General features: G+C 37.2%; 1 protein-coding gene across 2 annotated transcripts in view; it reads left to right on the plus strand.

The window, feature by feature from the left end:
* The first annotated feature begins 63 nt into the window (after positions 1-63).
* PDS5A (PDS5, regulator of cohesion maintenance, homolog A (S. cerevisiae)) overlaps positions 64-25,793 on the plus strand; it is an 84,521-nt gene continuing 58,791 nt past the window's right edge. The window contains exon 1 of one of the 2 annotated variants that reach the window (XM_009869558.1): positions 64-268. In XM_009869558.1, coding sequence (XP_009867860.1) covers positions 149-268 — 120 coding nt within the window. In that variant the 5' untranslated portion in view covers positions 64-148. The remainder of the gene's footprint in view (positions 269-25,793) is intronic. The other variant, XM_009869559.1, reaches the window with a different exon arrangement.

Here is a 25,793-nt window from a genome sequence, read left to right on the forward strand (position 1 = left end):
ATAACCGGGGCCTTCTGCGAATTGAGGGTGAGAAATGGAAAAAGAGGGGTTAGAAAGTCGTTTCCATTCTGCTGAACTTTTGTTTTCTGACCGATAGAGGCCGGTAGAGGACTGTGGAGAAGGAAAGTTTATATCCAGCAGCACCAGGATGGACTTCCCTGCTGCCCAACCAAAACCTGCTGCCGATGGGAAAATCATCTACTATCCTCCCGGAGTGAAGGAGATTACGGACAAAATTACCAACGATGAGGTGGTCAAACGGTTAAAGGTGAGCAGTCCTGACCATCACCCTCTTCCCTGAAACTTTTGTTTTTTAAAGTAAACGTTTCATTGCTGGAAAAGGAGAACTGCCAGAGTTTCCTTGTCATAGTTGAAATGTCCTTTATTGAGTGTAGACCTTTATCGGAATACTGCTTCCTGGCTTCTCCCTAAAAGAGGAGTCGTCATTTTTGTAGTTTGAGACTGTACTCTTGCGAGTTCTCTCAGAGCCAGAGGTGATACATTAAACGGCTAATTTATATATGAAATACATTAATGTGTTGGGGTTTTTTGAGAGATCTAAAGTAGAATCATAAGTAATACTTGCAGAATATGTTAGCAAAAATTTTTGTTAGTAAACTAGAGCACTTTGAGCAAGCGTAGTCGAGCAGGGGAAACAAGTAGAGCTACTTAAGAGTATTCTTGACTGAGAAGGTAGCAGTGTTCACAAACAGCAAGGATGAATTTCTGGAGTTTGTAGATGGAATTTTGAAATTGCAAAATCTGAGGCAGTTCTACAGATAAAATAATTTGATATAATACATGTTATTTCTTTCCTGTTTGGTATAAACAGTGCTTGGGAAAAGTTACTGAATTTTCATAAGCAAAAGTTACTGTGACAAAAGCATCTTCTCTGCTTGCTTGGCAGCATCCTGTGTGACTGAGGGTTATCTCTGGTTTATATTTTTTTGATCCCGTTTTCCCAGTGGCAACATGAAATTTAGCTGTAATGCAGTAGTATTATTTCTTAACTCTGTGCTCAAAATGGAGATTAAACTTGAGCATTGATCCAGTATTGGCACAGCTCATTGTTAACACCGTGGTCTTTGGACCAGAAAGTTATCTGGGATTTGGTCTTGTGCCCAGGGTGGAGATGTAGTAATAATTTTTTAGAGATCAGAAATATTTTCTCAGCTGATTATCCCATCACAACAGTGACCCTACGAAGACTGAAAAACAGAAATCATGGTCTTGGCTAGTCAGTACACAGAAAAATATCTTGTCTGTAAATGTGAAGAGGCTGTAGGTAGGCTTTGCTTTCAAAGTAGCAAGGCTATGTAAGTCATTTCTTTGAAAATGAGCCTCGTTATCTGGTTACAGTTTTTGAAAATTTTTGAATGGACAAGTCTGGCCTCGTATTTTCAAAACTCCAGTGGAATATTGCCAGTTACGGGAAAAGATCCTAGAGTTTTGAGTGTTTGGATAGAGACCTTGGATGAAAGTCTGTGTGGAATGGGAAGGAGTGCAGTTTTGAGGTGCTCGCCAAAATGGTGTTTTCATTTTGTCCCGGTTGGAAAACTTGCGATGGTGAGCTGTGCCATTTCTAGACAATAGAAATAATAGATTTTGAAAGTCATGCATATACATTTTACTGAATTTATGTATGTGTACTGGACATAATTTTCAGGCTAAGCAGATTCTTTTTTCTGTCATTTTTTATGAACTGCTATTAAGGAATTCAGATGGCCTCAAGACTCTAGGCTAAATTTAAATGGGAGCAAATACTCTCTTAGTGGGTGTACCATCACTGAAACAGCAGAGGAAGATTTTTCTTATCTTTCTGCTACTGCTTAATCTGAATTTGAGGATTTCTTTTTTTTGTTAGATATTTGCTTTAGTGAGATATCAAGACAATTGGAAGTACTGTATGCTTCAGAAATAAACCAACAAGTATTTTTTTCTTTATGTTTCTGTATAGACATGTATGATCTTTATTTATGACACCCGTGCTTCTTTATATCGGCTTGATTTGTGAAAACAAATAAATTTCGGCCTGTAGGATATTATGATGCTGCAGTGCTTGGGATGGAAAAGCTTGAACAAGTTTTGTTCACTTAAAAGATAACTTTACAAAACTTTAATGCTAAAATTCAGCTTTAGCAGAATGTGCAAATTCAGGCGTGAGTCAGTCCTTGAGACTGTACGGTTTTTGCCGCTGCCTTGGCCACGCATGATCTAAAGATGCTCTGTGTGTCCCTTACAGAAGATGCGGGTTATGGCTTTGGGTCAGTGCCTGCAAATTTTTGTTCTTTCAGCTTATTGAAGTTGTGGTCAACTTAATTGGTTACAAATTTGTGTCCCTATTAGCAACTTTTCTGATATCACATCTGTATTTTTGTGTCCAGACTTCTTCCCATAATGAAGGCTTTTCTTATTATTGGAACTTGAGACGTTCTGGGCACCTGTCCCAGAGTGCCTGAGCAGCAGCTTTTGTGCCAAGGACTTTTAAAAAGAATGTTTTTCTATCCTTTCCCTCCTTCTGCTTGGGGTTGTGGGTAATAAAATGTAGGCCAGATTCTTTTTACAGTGTTTTGATATATCTGTATGATTACATTAGCACTGTCCTGAAAATGGAAGTATTGAGAATTTTAAAGTCAACATTGTAGTTTCTGAGTAATGTAGAAAGGAAAAGCCTTTGAATTGCCTATGTATGATGAATAAAACACCAGGTGCTTAATGAAGTCAGAGGTGGTTTCTGGTATGTCAGATTACATTGATGGCCCTATGCCTTCGTGGAATGGGATATAGTATATGATGTATAATTTCAGCTATTGAAGAAGTGATTTTAACTCTTGTGTGCTGTGTGTGGTTGGAGACAAGTGTCCATTTCATAGACCAAATTAAGTTTAACCAAACTAAGTGGCTAGCATGTAGCAGAGAGTAGAGGCTTACTGTACTTGGCTACGACTTTATAATTTTTTTAGGCTAATATTTGTCTTTACAATGCATTTGCTCAAGTTGTGTAGAGGTTGGTTTCAGGGTTGTAAGTCAGATGCTCGTTAACTTAGTAAGGCTTTTGGGGAAAGATGGTAACTTTTGTTTAACTATGTGATAGCAGTGGAAAATAAAAAAAACAATATTAAGGCACTCAAATAGTAGTCCTTCCGTCCCAAAATTGAACCAGCAACTAAAGACAAGTGGAGAGCAATTGCACTAGCAATATTATGTCTTTTTTCTTCTAAGACAGTTGAAGGTTCAAAGAAGTGTTAGAAACTCAGCATCTGCCGTACGGTGGAACTTCTCTAGGACTATTGAATTTTTTTCAAAATCGACTATATTTTACTGCCTTGTCAAGCTCCAGACTTGTATATTGTTGTCAGTAAACTATTAACTCTCAGATACAACTTTCTTTGATTACAAGAGGGTATTTTGATGTGCTTTTTATACTCATTGTAACCGTTACAAATAAGATTATTATTATTAGTGTGCATAATTGTCAGATACACTAAAAATAGCCCCATCAATCCAAAATGCACAGAGACTGACTTAAACAGCCTTAGTAGGCAAAGGCAGAACAGCCACGTGACTCTCTCGGCTGCTTGTCCCAACCTCTGTTCTGAACCCTTTCTGTAAGTGTTTTGTTTTGCCTTGTGCAAAAATGCATGGGTGAACAGATTTGGGTTAAAACTTAGGAGGAAAAAACCCAGACAAACCAAATCTGTGTTTATTTTAGTGTGAATCGTTTTCTTGCCTGATTTATTGTGAGAGCTCACAAATGCTTGTGCTAGCATAGGGGAGAAAGCAACTTCTTTCTGTGGCAATCCTGCCTTAAATTGTTGAAGAAACTTCAGAGTCGATTTGAATGTGAAAGTTTGCGAGTGTTATCTTTTGAGATAGAGACGGGGACTTTTGCATTGTTTCTGCAAAAACCATCTTGCTTGCTGGATTTTCGAAGTAAAAGAAATATTGCATGATGACTAGTTCAGATGCAGCTTTGTACCAACTACGTTTTGGTAATGTGTGACAAGCCTGCAGGAAAAATGTAAATGTGTGTAGTGCGATGTTTTCTTTTACCTATAGATATCAGCGTGAGCAACACTAAATCATTAAATCTGTAAAAATCACGCTTAATCAGACACTAAAGATATAGTGGTATAAAAAAAACAAGGAAGTTTCTGAAAAATTCTGAAGGAAAAGGAGTGATAAGTTAGTTTCAACATGAAGTTTTTTAACAAAGGTTTAAGGCAGTGTGAAAACCTATTCTTGTGAAATTAAGAGTTTTATAGGTTAGAATTTATTGAGGACAACGTAGTTCTTTGTCGTCACTGGTGTTAGTATTCTGTTTTCTGGTTTGAGGGGTTTTCCGTATGTCTATTTCTTTGTTTTGGGGAGCGATTTTAATTTTGTTTTTTCAATCAGCCCAGTAGTCTTATTGCTTTTCCCATGGTGACAGTCTGGCAAGGCATTTTCTCTACAAGTTTCTTTTGATTTCCACATACCCACCCCCCTTCCACCCCTTTCCCCAAATCTCTCCCTGCCACCCCATCCTGAGGCCTAGTTTGTGATCATCTGGAGAAGTTAGCACTCCTAGTATGCCTTGAAGTCTGCCTTATCTCATCCTATGGCATTTCTTAGTTATCTGATGTGTATTTGTGCCAGAGTGAAACAAACACTCCCTCTCCTTCCCATTGTCTTTCTGCATGTTCTCTGTTGGCCTCTTTGTAGTTGGGCCTGCTACATCTTTATCTTTGGAAGATTATCCTTGTGTCACTAGAAATAGTTAATGCTAATAATTTCTCATATTATGTACAGGTGTGTTTTTAGGCATCTGTTATATAATGTGAAAATTGATGAAGGTTGCTTGTTTGTTCCTTCGATGTTCTGGAGTAGGCTGGAAGTATGTAAGAGGAAAAAAAATAAAGTTGTTCTCTACTGACTCCGGTTATTTCTGCATAAGTTAATGGCCACTCTCTGAGATTGTGTAGTTAGATGGACCTTTGATCTGACTTCCCTATCCTTAGGTTGTTATTTTGAATGAAACAAAAAAATACGAATTAGAGTATTATCTGGGAGAAGGAATTCTATCTTGTGTTGTGTTATTACACTAGAATTTGGGATGTTTGAGGGGAAAAGGTATACATACTAACTATGTTGGATTGTATTAGTTAATAAATACTGTTTGCTGGCGGGACTTAGGTGACATGGGTGTTTTCATGGCTTAAACATCTGACTTGCATGTACTTACATGCTTATATTTAAGAATTATAAGTAGTTTGGTGGAGGTCATGTAGCCAGGTTACAGAAATGATTAGCAGTTAATTATTCTAACAATTTTTAAATTTCCATTAATTGTATTTAACTGCAGACTAGAGTTTGCAGTGTTCTTGAGCTATTGCTGGCCACATAAGCCTAAAGCCAAATTTCTAATTTGATTTTGCTCATAGTTTAATCTTTTTAATTAGTTTGACTCTTGTAACAGTCAAGTTTTTCATTAACTAGGACAGGCCACTAGTCAGAGAAGAAGAAATCTTGTTCTGATTTTCTTTTCTTTGTGGAATACCAGCTTTTTGCTTTGTAAGTGTCCCAATTTCGTCAGTCCTTAGAGAAATAGATTGTGTAGGCTCACACGGTTCACCCAGATGTTACTGAATTTCAGATTGATTAACGATTAGACTCTTTGTTGTTGTATCTGATAGTTTTCTTTTGTTACAAGTGCATCAGAAATTAATGGCAATTTCACATGTACAATATTGTTCTAATGGTTTCCTGGCAACAATACGATAAATATATTGTGAAAGAAAAGAAGCCCCAATATGAAAGGGGGAAAAATCAGAGGTTGCTATATTAGGAATGATAACTTCTGATTACTGACCTCCAAAATGGACAGACTACTTCAGAAGTCCTTATGCCCTTCATTTATTCTATTATAAACCTCAAAGAATTACTAATGTTATTCTTGTGCTAATGCTTTTCTGTGAAGTGAGGACATCATGTTAATTGAAGTTTTAAAGATGGGGAACCAAAGAGCTACCAAAATTGAAAAAACCAAATCCAAACACAATAAAGACAAGCTGGCTTCATATGCCTGGTTTGGCATTTCTACAGTGTGACTTCTGAATTGACTGTGCATCCCGTCGCACTTTACAAGTTCCGACCACAAGGTCCTTTGATTGGAGTTACATTTCTGAGTGCCTTGTACTTCTGTAAACCAGACCTCATAGTCTCTGCTCAGAAAATGACAAAGGTTTTCTGTGAAAAGTTTGTTATAGGCTGTTTAACAAGAATCAGATAGAAACTTTGTAATAGATGGGAGGCTAATGTGCAACTTCAGGCTTAACTGTTTTAAAACATGGCATAGAATATTCCTTTCCTGTAATCTTTTCCTTCTGTTATAGTCTTCCAGCTTCAAGAAATAAGAAAGATGGCAGTACACTTTGTTACCAAACAACGTTGATTAACTCTAAGTTCTTTCTGTGGACTGAACCAAGTAATGGCTTCAAGTTTTGGGTATTTTTTTTTGTGGGGAGTTTTGATGGAGGCTTTTTTGTTGGTTTTTATTTTATTTAAAGGGGGATAAAAAGTATGTCGTCACTTACCAAACACCATATTGACATGAGGATTGAGGAGACTGATTAGAGGTTTGAGAAGTATAGGATTGTTTATCTTGGAAAGGAGATGAATAGTTGTTGTCATAAAAGCATAAAAAATTACAAATGTCAGATAATAAATCAGGAATTTCTGATTTTGGCCTCGTCTGTTGAAGAAAAAAACCAGTTGTTGAAATTGAAACATAGGATAGTTGAAGTATTTTTTAGAGTCATACTGGAACGTTGCAACAGAGCTGAACTGATCTTGTCTTTAGTATAAATGACATGCTTTAATCATATAAATCACTTTCTTTAGTTGGATGTGTCTGTCAATATGTATTTTTATGGTATAATGTGGGAGACTTTGTGTATTCAAATATTTTAAAGTGTAGATATGGAATCCTTGCCATATCACTGCATTCTTATGAGGAATTTATATGCATGTTTGCAAAATGGCAGGAGCCTTAGCTATGCTCAAAGACTCATAAATGAAGTTTTAATTTCAGCGACACTATAAAGTGAAAGAAAAATTATCCCTTGGTTTGCAGACAGTCATATGGAGATGATTGATAGGAAGGGAAATCAAGCATCATCTGAGGTTACGTTTTTCCCATGTCTACCTGAATCAATTCATATTATGTGGTCTGCTTAATGCTTATGTGCATCTTTTGCTGCCAGAAAGAAAAACAACAGACAAAATAATTAGCAGATCACTTGTTCATGGTATGTATTATAGCCATTTTGGTAGTTAAAGAAACCAAACTTTTGTCTAGTCCCCAATCCATGTTAAAAATTCTTCATATGTGATTTTTTTTTTTCCAGACTGCAATATCTTCCTAATCACCCTTGTTACCTAAAAATTTAAAACACATGCTTATTATTCATGTCACTCAGAGCGATGTGTGTTTGCTGGCTCCACAGCTGCAGTAAACTAATGAACTGTATTCCCACTGCTGTGCTGACATCAGAATTTGGCTGTTGCAAAGATGTCTTAAGCGTGATGAAGTACTGTTAAAGGTAAACAAAGATAAAATTGGCACAAAGTACGTTCCTGCTTAGAAATGAAGGCTGAAAACTTTGTGGTACCTAGATAGCATGGGATACCCTAAACTTATGTTTTATTTATGCAAGACAGATGATACATACTCAGCCAACGGAGATGTAGGAGCTGCGGTGTTAGGATCAGTTTTGCAGCCACGGCGGGAGAAAAATCCGTTCAATGTACTGTGAAGACTGGCCAGCCTTTTTAATGTCTTAGTTATTCTCAAGTGAGTTCCCGTTTATTTCTAGCTGTTAGATTCTATTACCTAATCTTCGTAGTACTCTATTGTTTTCTGTGAATAGAGCCTGTCACCTTTTGCTGAAGCACTATGTGGTAGTCACTAGCTGGTTTAGGCCTTGTATTATGATTGTAGTGTTGTATTTTAATACCTCATGGTAGAAACTATGACATCTATCTCCAGGAGATTTATCAAAACTTTCCAAATAGCTGAAGCAGAGAAAAAGTTTTGTACTGGCAAGTATGTTCATAATCATTAGAGACACATCTCTTCTATTTACAAATATATTTTTTTTAACTGATAATTGAAGGAGAAGGAATGTTTTAAAAGGAGTTTGAAGAAACCAAATATTTCTGGAGTCTTCACCCACCCCCTTCTTTGCTGACTACAGTGCTTGAAAAATGCACACACTTTAAAAGAAAAAGTAGTCATGTTAATGTTTAGTAGTATTAGCATTTTCTTGCAGTTATTAAATAATTCCCTTCACTCTGCAATTTCAGTCTGTTTCTTAGGGCTCTCTGGAAATAACCTGGTTGACTATCATGGAATAGCTTTAGATATGCAGATTTGTTATAATTTATTTTTTTAGAATGTGTAACTTTTCTTGATTTTATCACTGCATCTAACATGAGACCATTAAAAGACTAAATTTGAACTTGTACTTAGGAAAACCTTTTTACTGTAGTTTTAAGTGCTGGAGAATTACGTCTCAAAAATTGAAAGCAAACATACTTGTGTTTTTCAGTTTACTTTGTGTATGTGATAGTGCTTTATCTAGACAAACGTTTGTAGCTTACCTTTCTAATAAAATAAGGTTTTTATCTGATCAACCAGTCCAATTTCTTCATTATTGTCCTTCCCCAAAGTTACGTTAGTTCAAAACTTCCTGGCAGTTGGGCAAAGGTTTCAGAGATGCAAGATTTGTCTCTATTGTGCTCAGCACCTATTAGACATCTGAATTCTGTCTATACAAAGGAAAATGTACCAGCACTGTTTAAACATTTAAAAAGGCAGCAGCCTGTGTGTTAGCTGCAATAAATTCAGCTAATTCCCACATGGATGTTTCAAGTGTTGTAGGGGGATGTGTTACCCTTTCCCCAGCTTTTCAGGCTCGACACCCAGAGACAAATGGGCAGGTAGTGCAGGAGGATGAGAGTGAGGAACACGTAAGGGAGCGGGTTAGCAGCCTTCTCGGAGGAGAGTGATGGGCACCAGATCTGCTGGAAACCAGCCATCGTCAATTTTGCTGCTTGTGATAAAGCTCATTTCATATAGCAGGAACGAAAGGAGATAAACAGCTAAAATAAAGCACAAAAATTTTTAATACTCTCCTTAACTCGCAGACTGGTAGAGGGCTGTGCATGGTATTTGAAAATGTTACTCATAATTTAACTGAAAGTGGTGGTTTTTAACAACTAAATATAACTGTATCCCTTGATTGTCTTAATGAAAATTGCTTACATGACATGCTGTTATAGGTGGCATAAAGCATAAATGGAAAAAAACCAAGCCACGTCAAAACAACCAAAAACCGAACCAGTCAAAAGTAGCTAAAAGTCTCAAAAAACAATACTAAGTTCTTTGAAGTTTTCTATGGTATTTTTCTTACACAATTTGGTTTTTTTCCCTGTTTATTTTGGCTGCTTAGAATTCTGATGATACAAATGCTGAAGTAAAATGTGTGCAGTGAAAATAGAGTTGAATTTAAGAAGTGTTTAACATAATGAAAGTTTGTAGTTTGGGCCTTGTGATCACAGAATCATAGAATGGCCGAGGCTGGAAGGGGCCTTAGAGATCATTTTAATCCAGCCTCCCTGTCGCCAGGGACGCCACCTGTCGATGTTGCCATAGTGTGGATATGAAAAGAAGTTTATTAAAATAAGTTGTTCCTTTAAAAGAATAAATTCATTGACTTGTGTTACCAATTTAATGAAAGGAAAATATGTTGGATATTTACCCTTAAAATTTTTACCTTCAGATAAAGTAGCCAAAGTAAGGTAAATCCTGTTACTTGAATATAATTTTGTGGTTTAGCTGTGGTATTCTTTTTTACTATTTGAAAATAAATGCGTGTACTTAGTATCCAAAATTCAGTTAAAGTTCTCCATAGTAAACTTATTATTGAACTTTAATTAAACCATATTCATAATATAGTAGGGAATTATTTGAAATCAAATTTTGAGGAATGTAAAAACTGTTCTTTTCTTCTGATTTGAAAGATACCTGATCACTTAACTCCCATTGACTGCAGTGCCTTTCTGTGGACTTTAGTCCTAGTCAGTTAGAAAGAATATGGTTTTTGTCTTAAAAAACTTTGTTAACATGAAACAGTGAAGAGGAATCATTCAGAAATTATGCCCCTGTGTTCACACAGTGGCACAATGTATTGTAGAGTAAGTGAAATTTAATTCTTGAGATCTGGCAGTAATAAGAACGAAATAAAGTAAAATTAGTATGTACGTTTGATGGCAGAACAGAATTCAGCATTCTGGGGGTAGGTGGAGAACGTTACCCTGTATGTTTTGTTTTTGGCAGGTGGTTCCTCCTTAGCACCAAGTTGCAATAGAATTAACATTCATTCACATGCAAAGCAAAACAGAGAAATGCAAGGCAACTTTAAAGCTTTTTGCTGAAAATACATGTTTATTTAAATACCTTATTCAGTCATCCTTTGTAAATGTAGTTGGCATGTGTCACTATTTCTGAAAAACTTCTAATCCATCTCTTCTCTAAAGCTCCCACTCCTGCTATCGCCAGTGAAATTCCAGTAGCAAGAAAAAAAGTACTATTTTTACTTGTGTGAAGTCAGTAAATGAAGGTCTAGGAGTTGCATTTGTGAGCTGTTAGTGAAATTTTTTTCTCAGAAAATTTATGTAGAATATGATAGTAGGCATAGCTCTGCAGCCTAAGGGAAATTGGGCAATCTGGAAATGAGATTTCAGCTTTGTTCCAGTTGGAACTGGTAGTCTGGACTGATGTAAAATCATGAGAATTTTGCTTTAGGAAATAGGTGGGTTCACCAAGTACAAAAAATATACCTTTGTAGAATATTTATATGTTGGTACATCTGGAAGTAGGTCAGTAGAAAAACCTAGTAAGCTTTTTTTAAAAAAAAAATGTCTTTGAACTGGGAGTGAAAACCAACTTAAAGGCTATATTTCTAAGCCTTAGCTGGGAAAGTGGGGGTGGCGTGTGATGTTTTCCAAAATTGCACTTTTTCAGTCCTAGCCGTTACTTCCCTTTAAAGGTTAAAACACCTTCAGTCAGATTACAAAGTATAAAGGCTGCCATTTAATTGTTTCGTTTTGACATCTTTGCCTTTTGTTTTTAGTGTAGGTTCTTTTGCAAATTGGGGTGATGTGGTTCGAGTTGGATTTGTTACCTAGATTAAAGCACACTCATCCTAGAGTTGCAGCTCTGTGTGCCACTCCACTTGGGTTTCTGATACCCATATATGTCTGTGAGGATGTCGTTCTCCGTTCTATTTTATCTGGCAGTGAAGCTGGTTTGAGAGACATCTTCAGGGATTCTTTTACACCAGCTCTACCTCCTGAGAAATCCTGCTGTGGAGCTGTGCCCTAATTCATGCCATCTTGAGACTCTTCGGAGTCACTCCAACTTCAGTCTGTACGTGGGCCGTGATGAGTTTAAGTTTCTGTATACTATCTGATTTAACGCCTGTCAACGCTTCATTTAAAAACCTGGCATCACGCAACATCCCCATTAAATTAATTTTAAAACTAGCCTCTAAAATTTTAGAAGTGAGGAAAATATTAATCGCTGGCACTTCTAGACGATTTGTTGAGAGTTTTCCCACTGCCTTTCATCATGTTTGTCTTCTGCTCAGAAACAGAACTATGGGCAAGAATAATTTAATCAGGAAGGTGAAAAGGTGGAGGGATAAATAATGACAGGTTAGTTCTGCAGAGTCTTGCGAGTCAGCTTAGTAATCTGAGCTGACCTACATAGTGGGTATTTTGACATCATTAAAAGCAAGTTAGTTTATCTAAAAATTAAAAAATGCAAGTCCTCTTTACAGAGTGACAGAATTGCATTTTGGAAGCTTGTCATCCTGACACTGTCGTACCTGACTACTTTGAGCACTCTTAAGTTGATGCCGCTACTAAAGGAGGCGGTTACTCATCTTCACTGTTGCTGCCATTGCTGTTCAGGGAGAATAACGATTTAAAGTCGTTTGCCTTTTTGAGGCAGCAGCACTCTCAAAGTCATAGAAACAAATCAAGTTTGTGAAGAGTAAGAGGAGAAAAGTAAAAAAACAGAGGCGCATGGGGACTGTAGGCAGGGAGAGGGAAAGTGGTATAGTTGGAAAGGATGGACGTTGCTACACCAGGAGCTGGAGGACTGCCCAAAATCAAGCCCTGGTGTGCTTCACTCTGCTGGAATGTGTGGCAGCACAAACACCAAAGCCAGCATTTGGAGTCATTGAAGTACTCTTGCTTGCTTGTGGGCCATCCCAAGTGTGTCTGTGGCCTGTGGGAAACTGGATTGTCAAAGTGATCCTATTCAAAAAACACTTAGTTTTTTTCCAGGTTAGTTTTCATTTGGATCCATGTGACTTATGCAATCACCTACTACCCCTTCCTTGAGTTGGCAGAAGCCGTATGACAATCTTGGGATGACAGAACTGTTAACTTACAGTGATACCTTAATTTGGAAACTGTGTTTATTGAGTTTGACCTTATTAAATCAACTTAAAAGATTCATTAAACTGCACACTAAGATTATACTGAAGCAGTCCCACCCTCTCCTGTGCATTTTTACAGCCATATAGGAGTCAGTTCAAGAAGCAGATCTATCTGAAAGGTAACCTGGACAGAAAAAGGGATTTTTCAGTAGCACCACTCATCAGTCACCTGCATGCTGGGGTAGTGGAGGACAGGTCTGACAGATTTGGGTTGACTCGTGCTGCTGTGAAACTGCACCCTAAGAAATTCTATAAACTACCCCCCAGCCTCCCTGATTTGGTGAGGTTCTGTATAAAAATGAAGTATGTTCTTTGTTTTGGAGAGGTGCAAATGTAAGTGTAGTGAATGATGCACTGTCCTTCTGAGTCTGAAAAAGAAGCCAAGATACAGAGAAGGATGTTCTCTGGATAGAAACAATAGAAATCAGTGCCATGTTTGTACACAAATGTGTGTATTGTGTTGGTGCCAGTAATTCTGAACTAACATCAATGTTGTGGAACCCACAATGAATTTTCTATGTTTTAGCTGACTGGCTGTTCATCCTAGTACATGATTGTTTTTAAAATAAATTGATTATTTATGGGAATTAATACTTGGTGTGGTAATATTTTGTGACAGGTACTTGCATACACTTTCTCTAAGAATGTTTGGTTTCTTCTTTTCTGCTTATGGTCTTTTCCATTTATACAAAAGAAAGAATTTGAGGTTTTGATATTCTTCAGGCCTCTGTAAGCCTGATGGCTCACCATTCTGCACTAGTATTATGAGATGTGGGTTTTGATGTTTGGACTGGTCTTTTTCTGTCCTGCAGTCAAAACTACTGAGGGTTGTGCTGTGACTTCGAACTAGAGTAGGCAGTACAGGTCAGTGCTTGCAAAAGGATTTGTGTTCATGCCAGCTCTCATTCTTATTTCCCCCCTCCCCCTTCTAACACCTGCTGGAGTTGATTGTTCTTTAAACAAAGTCTTACACTAGGTTAGAGAATGTGTATCTGTCTGTAGAGGAATATGTGTGTGCATACTTACACCTCGACAGAAATGAAATAAATGAATCTTCTATTTCCAGGTAGTCACACATTAAAAAAAAATTGTACCAGCCAGCAGATAGGTGCCATAAATATCTTTCTCCCTGCTAAGCATGAACTGATAAAATGCAAGTAGTAGAATCTTTTTTTGTGTCATTCCAAAGCCAGCATTATTAACATTCCACAGGACTCACAGCACACATAAAGCTCTTCCAGAATTATTCATAGAAAGTGAAAACACTTCTTTTAAATGTTACTCATTTAACTGATATGTTTTTACACTTCAGGGTCTGACAGTTTTGCAGAATATATATTTTTAAGGACTCCCTGATAGGCCAAAAATCAGCCTGCTGTTGAAAAATGAACATAATTTTGCTTATTCTTTGAAGAGGCACTGTTTACAAAGAATTTGCACTTCTGTGGTGGTGTGTGCATTGAAATTCTGTAGTCGCCAAACTTCAGCCAACCTTAGAACTGAATTTCAGCTGTTTTTCTAGTAGTAATTTGTTTCTTTGTGGAACTTCTATGCATGGGGATGTTGTAGAAACTGTTGGATGAAGTTGTATGGATAATTTTGATTATCCAAATCCTTTCTTTGAAATAATTTGATTTCATCTCATGTTATTGAGTGAGTTTGTGGCTTGTTGTTTTTAGTTTTTCATTTTGTATTATTGTTAAAGTAAATCTTTATTTGTAATCTTCAATTCAGAAAGCTTCAAAATAAGTCTTAAGAAATGAATGTGTGGACATGCTTTGCATATATTCACCAGTCAGTAGTATATTTGGACTCCTGGGGTTCAGTCTTTTTGTTTGTAAGCAAATTCTGGAGACTTGATTCAAAATCTCTAATTACCTTTCAAGTATTTGATGGTATGTGAGGAAAAATTGGGAGTAATTGATGCCATTCGCAACCATTGAATCAGATATTTAGGGGCTTCACCAACGCAAAGAAACTTGGGTACACTGGTTCTAGATAATAATCATGTTGCAAAGGGAAGCTAGATGGCAGCTCACATAAATTTTACTATATGACTTTGTGCTGTCTTAATTCAGACCAGAATGCATGCAAAACTGTCGTATTGAAAATGAGGTGGAAAGATACTCTGCTTTTCCTGGGCTTTCCTTGAGATTGCTGACTAGGAGATAACTGCTTTCTCACCCAAGTGAAGTGATGAGCATACAGGATACAAAATGCTCAGGTTGGTAGAGTATATTCAGTGATCAAAACCTACTTTTCAATTGTCTTCCAAAGTCCTCCTTTTGACATCTGAAAGCAGCTCCTGAGCAAATTCGACACAAACATTGTAGACACACTGGCAGCCATATGTACGTGGCCACAACCCAATTTGAATGTTACCCAATGATGTTTCCACTGTCAAGTTAACCGTGTATGTGAGCAGTCAGAGCTCTCGCAGAAGACAGATGCTAAAAGTTAAAGCTGAGCGAGGCAGTGGTTTCACATGGGCAGCAGGAAGCGTTTTTCTTCATCCTTCAGTTTCCTTTGCTGGATGTTTCCCTTGAGTATTTACTTCTTTTTGGTCCTTCAGTACAGGGCGGTACTTATCAGTAGTGAGGAAACTGCCAATAGTAGTATCTGGGAGTAACACCATCTGGCCTTGCTACTTGGCTAGGAATTTCAGCCCTATCCAGATTGCAGTTATTTACTCCACTCTTAACATCTGGAACAGAATTCTCTGATTAATCTCATAGTGAATGTATCAGTATTTTGGGACTTCATTATATAAATACTGAAGCATTTTCCTCAATATAAGTTACTTGGGCAGCAACATGTTGTTGGCTCCTCCTGTGTTAATTTCCCATAAAATTCACAGTCAAGTATCAGGTCTCGGCCCTTTTCTTTAAGATGTTAAATGGCTTCAGCTTTATGCCCGAGTTCTAGGCAGTAAAGGTTATAGTTGACAGCTTTTGCTTCCTGTGCATAAATCTTAGCCAACAGCACTTTTAGGATGTTCAGTGAACTCTTGCAACTATTGAAGGTTGTTGCACACCTCTGCAATCTGTAGGCCAAAGTGCACTTCTGAAGTCTTCCTTTCTTGCTGTGAAGATGCCTTGTGGAATGTTTTGATTTAGAATTAAAAAAATAACCCACAAACAAACAAAAAAAACCACCAAAAGCCAACACCACAAATCCAATCAGAATAAAATATTGTACTCTAACATTTTCCTTTTTGAGATGGAAAGGTGAGAAAACAAATGTAGCAAGATGTATTTCACTGGTTTTGGTGAACTGTTTCAGTGTGCTACTGACCTGCATGCTATGATCATGAGGATCATTTGAAAAAAATCCAGCTCAAAGCAGAAAATCTAGAGAAACTTTCTACAGAGCATGAATTAAACTGAGTTGCATCCTGTTTTGGCTTTTGAACAGTAAAAGTGATGGAACTTCGTGTGTTTCAAGTCTTGCATGTGCAAGCTTAAGATAAACATAAGAACTTTATATGAGATTCTGGACCTGAAGCAGTAAATATACAGACTAGAATGTGTTTAGATAAGAAAAGTTAAATCCTATGGTTCTGTAATGTCTCATCTATGCTTAAGAAAGATCAAGTGCTCTATTTTAAAAATTGCCTGATCAAGTAGTTGTCATTCTCCCGCACAGTTTATATGCGAGAGGGATCTATTGTGTCCTTTCTTAGGTAACATTTCCCCTTTTTTCATTTTTCCCAGTAACTGTTTTTTAGATTTTTTTTTTTAATATATTTTAGCTACTTTTTAAACTTCCAGCACATGCCAGTGGACACTATTCTGAGGTTGTCATCCCTGAGCAAGTGGAGTCAAGTCTCTGTTCAATTTTTGTGTCCGAGAAGCAAAAACAAAGATACATTTTAAACCATGAGGTGTTACTTTTGCTTATGGCATCAGGTCACTTCAGTCCAGTACTCCTGATGAAGTGTGCACATTCTTCTGGTTCTGGGCAATCATACTTTTTTAGGCCGAGGCTTGCTGCCTTCTCTGTAAGCTTCTCGGGTTTCTCTTTGGCACGATCTCTTTGCCACAGATGCATACATTTGTGAAATGGCCATACCCTCTGCCAGTGGGTATCAAATTTATGTTCATGCTTAGGGTACAGGTTAGTATTGTGTCAGGTGTCTTAAAAAGGGAATCAGCCACATCTTCCAGCTATTTAAAGAGAAGGCAAAAGTAACTCACTGCTGCAGTGTATGCCCTGTCTTAAGACAGTGGTACTGTTCTATTGGTAGAATTTACTGAATAAGTATAAATAACTGTGCTGTGAGACTCTTGGAAACTCTAAAATTCAGTGGGTGACACAATTCTTTCTGATAAAGTATTAAACTAGGTGTTAAATTAACCTTAAGGGCATAACCTCAAGAAGTGGATTGACTTTTATGTTGTTTCTTGCTTTTGAGGTTGAAATTTCTCAAATTTTGTCATAGAGAGGATAATTGGTTTTCTGGATGAACGTGACAAAGTATTTTGCAAATGCAGAGCTACTATGCCTCAAGTGTTTTAAGTATGTTGGACCTCAGATATTTTCTATGATCCCTGTTTTAGGCGCTCTTTATCAGAGCATTGCTGGCAGCTACTTAAATGATACTCAGTACTTGCAGGTTGCCGATTTCGGCAACATAGTTTAGTGAAATGTTATAGATATTATTTTCATCTAAAATCAGCCTGATTAATTCTGAGACTGAACTTAAATAGCGTATTTGAGTATATAAATAATACAAATTTATATAAAGTATAACAAATAGTAAATATTAAATATATAGCGTGTTTTCAAAATCAAAATTGTGTACAATGACTTTTCAGCCTTTAATATTGAGAACTCTGCCTGATTCCTTCCTTGCATGGTTATATTACTTTTCTTTTTGCAGAAAATCCAGTATTTTTACTTAGATAATGGAGAGCTTTACAATAAAGCACAAGTGAATCACAGAGTGTGTAGGGCTGAAAGGGAGCTTTAAAGGTCATCTAGTCCAGCCCCCCTGCAGTGAGCAGGGACATCTTGAACTAGATCAGGTTGCTCAAAGCTCAATCAGGCCTGATCCTGAGTGCCTCCAGGGATGGGGCTTCCACCGCCTCTCTGGGCGACCTGTTTCAGTATTTTGTCACCCTCATGGTAAAAAACTTCTTCCTAATATCTAATGTAGGAGTGTAGAGGTTAAAATGGGAAAATGCTGCACAATGCATGTGATGTGAGCAGACTCGCCAAGAATAGTCTGATGGTGGGTACTTGATGTCTGTAGTTGGAATGGTCATACCATGAAATCTTCATCTGAAGTTTGTTTCTAGCACGCTCTGCTTTTTAGGGACATCTCTGATCTTTATGTATTTCCCTAAGAAAGTTTACATACAAGAAGACTTCATTTTGGAACTTCCAAAAAAAAAAAAAAGTCAGGCATGTTTTGAAAACATTCTAAAAAAAATATCCTTGCATTAACAGTTTATGTCTGATATATTGCCTGTTTCTTATCTTAGCAAAATCAGTGTGTGATTACATATGAGGAATGCTGAGGGACAGGTACTGCAGTTATGGGCATATTCTAGCTATTCACAAGGCAAGAATTTGATGGAACTGATAGGCAAAACAGTTGCAGGATTCTTGTGGAGGAAATCAAGAGTTACATGAAGTTCTCAAATTAATGGAGAATTCCCAGACAAGACTTTATTATCCTGACATTAAAATAACGACAGAACATAAAGTCACCACAATTCTGGGAGGTGGCATATACTCTCAAATAGGTTTGCTAATCCAGAAAGCTGTATTGATTTTTTTTATTATTATTATTTATTTAGGAGAAAAAAAAAGTCTTAGTTTTGGAAATAGCACACATATTTTGGATCGGGGATAATTTTTGATCAGCTTAATGTGTGGCTTGAAAGTATTAATAAAATGTTTAGCAAGGTCAGAGCCAAGTGAAAACATAGTCCTGTGATCCAGCAAATGAAAACAGAGACAAGATAGACATGAATGGGGAAAACTCCGTAGTTTTAGTGGTTTGGGTGTAGGTTTTTTCCTGTCTTCCTTTTTTTTTTCCTCAGTCTCCTGCCTTTTCCTTTTTACTTTTTCGTTGGACATACAAATGCACCTCACTCTCACATCCAAAATGGAAAAGCCTCCATTCTTATGTGAAATATTGTATAATAAAATGAACAGTAAAAACATTAAAGATAGCATTTTAAATACAGAAAACATTTTGGAGGACTTTACATGACAGTAAATAATGTATTCAATTTGAAATATTTCCACACTTTTAATATTGGGAACTATGATGGTGATATTACAAGTTGAATTTATTGAAGACTTTTCATATTACTCTTTGCTCTTTACACTATAATAAAATCTATAGGCTTGTCATATTAATTTTCCAGGCTTATTTTACAAAACCTGAATATCCTGCATATAATCATTATGGTCTTCAGCATCATTCCGCTGCTGAGGACTGTGGATTTGACTTTTATGTCCTTATATCAGCAATATTGATATTTTTATTTTTCCTTTAGTCTCCTATCCATTTAAAAATGGAAAAATTCTAAAAAATATTTTTAAATTCTTTTAACGTGAATCAGAAACCAATCTTTATTACTAGGGATACTTATTACTGAGAGTAAAATAATTTAAATTTATTAAATGAATTCTACCGATATACTCCTTTCCATGCGCTAATTATACATAATCTTCTTCCTCCTTATTAAAGAATTAAATTGAAGACTTATGACCAGAAAACGACTAAAGATAACGATTCATGGTACAATTTTGCATGCACCATTTTCCCCCTGTGCTTTAAGAATTTCCATAAACTTTGTTTTAATGAGACTACTTAAAATTAAAACCAAACCACCAGCCACACACAGAGTAAGCAAGTTTCTGTATTTTGCCTTCAGTCCATTCAAGAGCATCCTAATTTAGGGCTTGGTAGCTGCCTAAAGAGAAAAGCTGGGGAAAAAAGGGGGGGTGGGGGGGGGGGTGTTGTCCTAATAATATAGATAATAGTCCTCAACAGGTAGCAAAATTTTCTGGTAAAATAGTGCTTCATTGGAGAAAGCTAATTTGTTGGAACGGAAATTCTTTGTAGTTTGGTAGGTGCCCCACCAGCTGCTGGCTCAAGTTTGCTGCAGTGAGGTGAAGAGCAATGTCCGTGCCAGCCACTTTTTTCTGGGGAGCAGGCTCTGGTTTGATGTGCCACTGGGTAGGGGTTGGTGTGGTTTTTTGTCGTTGTTGTTTCTTGTTGGTAGCATTAGTTCTGACTGTGAAATACCAAAATGCTTTAAGTGTTTTATAGTTCCAATTTTTGTACAGCCTCTCACATGCGAATGGAAAGCCCCATCTTTGGCGTTCTAAATAATGGTTGTTAATATGACAGTTCAGTACTGAGGCTCTGGGAAGTGACGGGCACGTAGACCAAATTCTTCAGTGCAGATTCATCGCTAGATATGGATTCACACGAGGGTTTCACAAGATTTGCCTCTTGATGTTCAGTGCTGAGACTCAGTGGAATCTGGCTCCTAAAGAAACCAGAACATTAATTCCATGGCCGAAGGGTATTTTCTTGTTTACCTTGGTACCTTCTTGTGCTGCTGACAGTGAGGGTATTATGTGTAATTGCCAGTTGTTGAACAAGTTCTATGAAAGAAATTGTAATTTATTTCTTCTCTTGCTGTTGCAGACTGTGCAATGAGAGGTGAAGATTAACATGCAATATTTTGCATCATTTTCTGCTTCAGTAGGTATAGCAAGTTTTCAACTTGCCACAATTTACAAGATTACTGAAATAGAAAAACAATATTTTCTTAGAAAAAAGGCCCCACACTTATTTTTGCCTCATTTATTGGTTCTGTTGATACAGAAGCAGGCGAAGAGAGCATGATGTGCTTTATATACCCTCTGCTTCTGGATGATTGAATCAGGAAGACTAAATGATGTACCATGGGATACACTTGCACCGTGATGTAGAAGTAGAGATGGATATAGTCTTTAAAACATCAGTATTGCTGGAAACATAGCCCTCTAGTTGTGTTTTAATGTGAAATCCTTAGCATGTGAGTTGGTTTTTTTGGGGGGGGTGAAAGTTGAGCCGAAGTATTCACTTCAAAATGAATCCTTACTGTCAATTCACACTGAAAATGAAAATGGCATTGTTACTCTTGTCCAGCACCACCTCCTCTTTGGAAGAGGAAATGAGTTATCACACAGCAGTGAGCTGGCTGTAAAGAATCTTCGCCCTCACATCTGGAGGCTATTATCGAAGTACTTGGGGAAACTTCATGTGGAAATAGAAACTCCTTCACCGTGGGGAATATGCTTTTAAGAATTTTTGGGTTCGCCCCAGCCATATATAACACTTGCTAGTACACCTAAGGGAGAAGGACTATTTAATGAAATGCTTCTAACTGATGATGTCTTGAATTATCATTAGAATGTTAAAAGAATAGTCTCTTTTTAGTCTCTATGCAAATAGTCTTTTGTTATGTATCTATGTATGTGGAAGCAAAGAATTTAGAAGACTTTCAGTGTTTTAATTTATGAACCTTCTTCAGAGTACTTAAACAATTGCTAGACTTTGGCAGGAAAGTTGAGAAGGATCCCATTGCAGATCCTTCCAGTAATAAAAACTAGATGCTGCCTGAATTGCTTTAAAAAATAAAGACTGAATTGCTTGAAGAAAATAAAGTAAAAATTGTTGCTGTGGCACCACACTCAAATCGTAGATGTGCAAGAGATGATGAGTAGCATGAATATGAAGAGACAATGTGCTGATAAATGTGCACGGTCTCTTACTTCTCATTATTTGAGAGGAAATATGCATAGTTGTTAAAATGTGATTTGATCCACAGTATTATAGCTTATATCATAGAAACATTGTGTGAAATAGTTTAAAACTAGGATAACAAAATACTTTGAAGGATTTCAATATGGTAAGGCCAACTAACAATATTTTTCAGTGTCTTTTACATTAAAATGTTTTTGGTTGAGTAGCCAAGTAATGTCATGCATCAAAAGCTGACTGTAAACAATAGCTAGATTTAAAGAAGTAATTTTTTTTTAACAATGAACCATACAGGGACCAAAAGTTAGATAGTATTCTGCATGCTTGAAAACTTTGTAGCTGTTTCAGAAATGGGGAATGTGATGAGGTGAGTTGGTTTGGTTGATCACTACCAAGGAGGATTCCACAGAATTCCTATTAAATCAAATAATGTGAGTGGGATAAATCCAGTGGAAACTTTTAGGCCTAAGTTCAGTAGAAGCATGATGAGGAATAGTGAGAGAAAACAAAACTACTTGCTGACTTAATGAAATTGTAAAGGATTAGGTCAGGGAAAACTGATGCGTCCGTCTAGGCTGCTCAGTGGAATCTTTCACTGAACAGCTTCTGTTCAAAAATCTAACAGAATGAGACAAATGGTTAACACTATGGGTATTATGCTGCCTTAATGTAAATCAGGCATGCGTGCTCGTTTTAATACTGTGTGAAAGTGCTCTGTGCCGTACTGCAGTTCTAGAGAACCTTTGCTGCCACAGGTAGGAGATGAGGATGTGATGGGAATAGTAAGAAACTGGGAGGCAAAGTTAAAGTAATGGCCTAGAAATGTAAATGGGGAACCTGTGCTGTCTCAGGTCACTGCACAAACACAGGATATATTTCATTAAATTAAAGTGAAAAAAATCAACAGATACATTGGATACAAGTTTTGGAAATCACTGTAACAACATGTTTCTGAGACCTCAAATTTAAAATGGTCAGTCATCATATCTTACGCAAATTTTTCCTGAATAGAGGTGGAGGTAAATTGTCTGGAGGACTGGTAGCATTTGGATATAACTGCCCATTTCAGACTTTGTGTGCTTGCTACTGTTAATTTGTGTTGCGGTTAGGTTGTTCTAGCTGTTAAGGGTTTATGTACCGGAAGGCTTAATTCTTCTTCCCTCTCTGGTCTTGGCCATTGAATTTTATCTACCTTCTCTTCTACTTGTTCTGGAATGTCTCAGATCTGTCTAGGAACTAACTGTGCCTGTTGGAAAACTATCCATGACTTCTGAGGAGGAGGTTTTCAGCCAGATTAATAGATGAGATTTGAGTCATGGAGTAACTCAGGTGTTGGGGTCAGTACAAAATATGCAGTGGCACTGCGTGGCGAGAACCAGGATGGGCTGAGTGGTGGGAAAGGGAGAAGGAGATGGTGGCAGCAATTGGTTAAACTGGATCTCCATGTCATGTGGAACCAAAACCATAGCTTCTGAGAGAGGGGTTTGAACTGTGTGCTTCTGTGACTCCTAGTTGGCAAATGGGTCTGCATTTCTGTGCTGCTTTGTTATTTTTTTACCCTGTAAACGTTCACAGAACTGCAAGAATATAGCACTCCAGTCAGCCAGTTACAAGGAAAGTTCTGTTAAATTCCAAGCCATTATAGCTGATTATAATATACGTTCTCCTTAATGACAAATTTTAACATCTTCAGAATAAACAGAAGCACAGTCTGTTTTGAAGGAGTGTTTTTTTTCTTTATTTTAACAGCTTAAAATAGTTCTCCATCTCGAAAGAGAGAAGTGAAAAGTATCTCATATTGTTACAACAGTGGGTATAAATGAACTTAAAGGATGTTCTTACATAAAACAGAGTGGTACCTCCTTAAAGACAAAATAAATAGACTTGGCTGTAAAGTATCGTTTGGCTTGGAGGAAAAAGCACCTCACTATTACATATAGTAGTGAAGGAACTGAGGTTAATAAAAATTAAAAGTCAATGCTATTGTCTAAAATGCGCAGTTCCAAGCAAGGTGGTGTGTTCTGTTGAAGTTTTAGTGGTAAGGAAGGGCATGGAGTATTTTACTTGCACATTGGGAATCTGATATTTCTTTCCCATGGGCTTTTTCATGGCCAAGGAGTAAAAGATTTGTCACATACAGTGAAAATAGTATTAGGATTACCATCTGCTGGTCAGGAAGGACATTGTCTTGCTTCCTTTTATGCTGCTGTAATCTTCAGAAACCTACATTTTTGCACCCTTTCCTTGCAACCATCCATACAAGTTACTGTAACCAAGACTTAAATGTTATAAGACTGATTTGGCAGGGCAAAATACTCCACTGCTATTTAAATAGCATGTTCTAGGTAGTGCCGTAAAAGCCATTTTGGATTAAGGAATCTGATTTTTTTATTTTTTTTTCCATTTTATTTGCCTTTCCCTTTCCTTATTTTATTTATATTACTTAAGGAATCTTCTATATTTATGGCAGAAGTGAAATTTTACTGTGTGTTAATTATGGAGATACAACATGTGGGTAATTGTACAACCTCTCTTCCAAATTGGTAACAATACTTCTCTGGTTTTGATTACAATGTTGTATGAATGTGGTATTTATATTCATTATGTAGTTACTTTAAAATGCATGTATCAAGAAAGTTACTTCAAATTAATGAACTGCTCAGTATACTTTTTTATTACAAGTAGTAGTTGTCAGTTTTTCTGCTTTTTCACATACCAGATTAATTTAACATCTGGGCTCCTGGAAAATAGTCTGAGTTGCTCACTGTAATTAAAATAATACAGAATATACTGGTTTACCCATGCAAAGATAGTGGGAAATGACAAGTTGATGGCTTCTTTGCTTGTAATCTGGCAGCTGGCTGAGCCTCCAAAGAAAATCTCGATGTAGGTTGGTCCCCCCGGAAGGGTGGCCAGTTAAACCGTTTGCCTGCTCAGAGGAGTATTACTGAGGAGTATTACTGTGGAGGCTACCATTGATGTTCCTGCATAAGCTTTACATGTCTTCTGATACATTTGCAGTCACATCTAGAAAACTCTGGTCATTGGCCTCGCTTGATGAGCAGGGTGTAAAGAAGGAAGCAAATAGTCTTTGGTCGCGAGAGCTTACAATATGCCTTGCATAATCTTTTGTTCAGTATGTTTTTTTTCCCCCTATGAGTTATTAAGTGCCAGTGAAGTGTCTCGTCAGAGAGTATAGATTAAAGATAGAATTTGTAGTGGAAATAGGGCAATAAAATCTATTTTTCAGGGCTTACTAATAGTACCAGGAACGGAGTGCTGCTTTTTGGTCTACTAATGACAACAGCAAAACTTCACAAAAATGCGTTCGTTCCTTTCCAGTTCGTTGCTTCTGTGATTCACATGTGCCCTTTGCTTAATTTGTGGATCTGCTTCTGTCTAGCTATGACTCTGATAAATGTGGGCCCTGGAAAGGAATTGTTTGCCATGAAGTGAAGCCCTACAAGAAGACGGTGCTCCAGAACGAATGAGTTTGCTGTCAGAAAGCAGCCCCAGTTCTCAGGCTGCAAATGCTGCTGGCCCATTACTGTCCACTTCTACTTGCAGTCTTTTTCCAGTGTGTAAATGGTGCTTCTGTGTAAGGCAGACCTTTGGCTGTTCTTTGGTAGGTTAAGCAAACTGCAGTCTCGTTCTCCTTACAAGAAAATGCTTTTGAGATTGCTTTTGTAGCTACCTTCTGTACTTTTTCCATTCTGAATTTTTTTTTTTTAATCAGTGAGGGTAATCAGACCTAAGTGATGTGTTTCAAATCAACATTTAGTATTTTTAGCATTTCGTGAGCTGTATTGCTGTTTTTTCCTTTCCTTGACTGGAAATACTACTTCTGTCATATCCTGCAATTGCATTTTTCATTGTTTTCATGCACATAGCTGCTGTTGGCTCCTAATCTCTTTACAGTTGCTTAGTAAATGTCCATCTTTCTCCTCTCCTGTTGTTTCCAGCTGATAAGCTCTTAATAGCCTAAGTTTTTGGGTCTAAACACTAAGCATATGAGTGTTTTGTTTAGCAGTGATTAAATTTTGGTATTACTATTCTTCTCATATAATATCCTGTCCTCTACTGCCGATTCCTGACTGTTGTCATTACACTTCATTCTTCCTTTTTGTACCGCAGAAATAGCAAATGGGACAATTAAAACACCATTCTCCACCAACAGATTCATTCAGGTCCAAAAGGTCCTGAAAGGGCCTTGAGAAAGGGGCTAAGGAGACAGCATTGGGCTAAGCTTCACCCCTTCCAACATCCTCAATTTCCATGTGGCTCAGTGTGATGCTGTTCTTGATACTTGGACAAATTGCCCGTCATGTTGTTCCTTGCCTAGAGAGTTGGTTATCATATCAAAGGAAATTTATCAGATTAGCAAAGAAATTCCCTTTTTATGTGTTACCCTGTTCTTCTTAATTTTGGTGTTTATTTAGCCTTTCCAAATTAGGTTTGTGTTATAA

The sequence above is a fragment of the Apaloderma vittatum genome, unplaced genomic scaffold, assembly GCF_000703405.1.
Source record: "Apaloderma vittatum isolate BGI_N311 unplaced genomic scaffold, ASM70340v1 scaffold10085, whole genome shotgun sequence".
Classification (NCBI taxonomy): Eukaryota; Metazoa; Chordata; class Aves; order Trogoniformes; family Trogonidae; genus Apaloderma; species Apaloderma vittatum.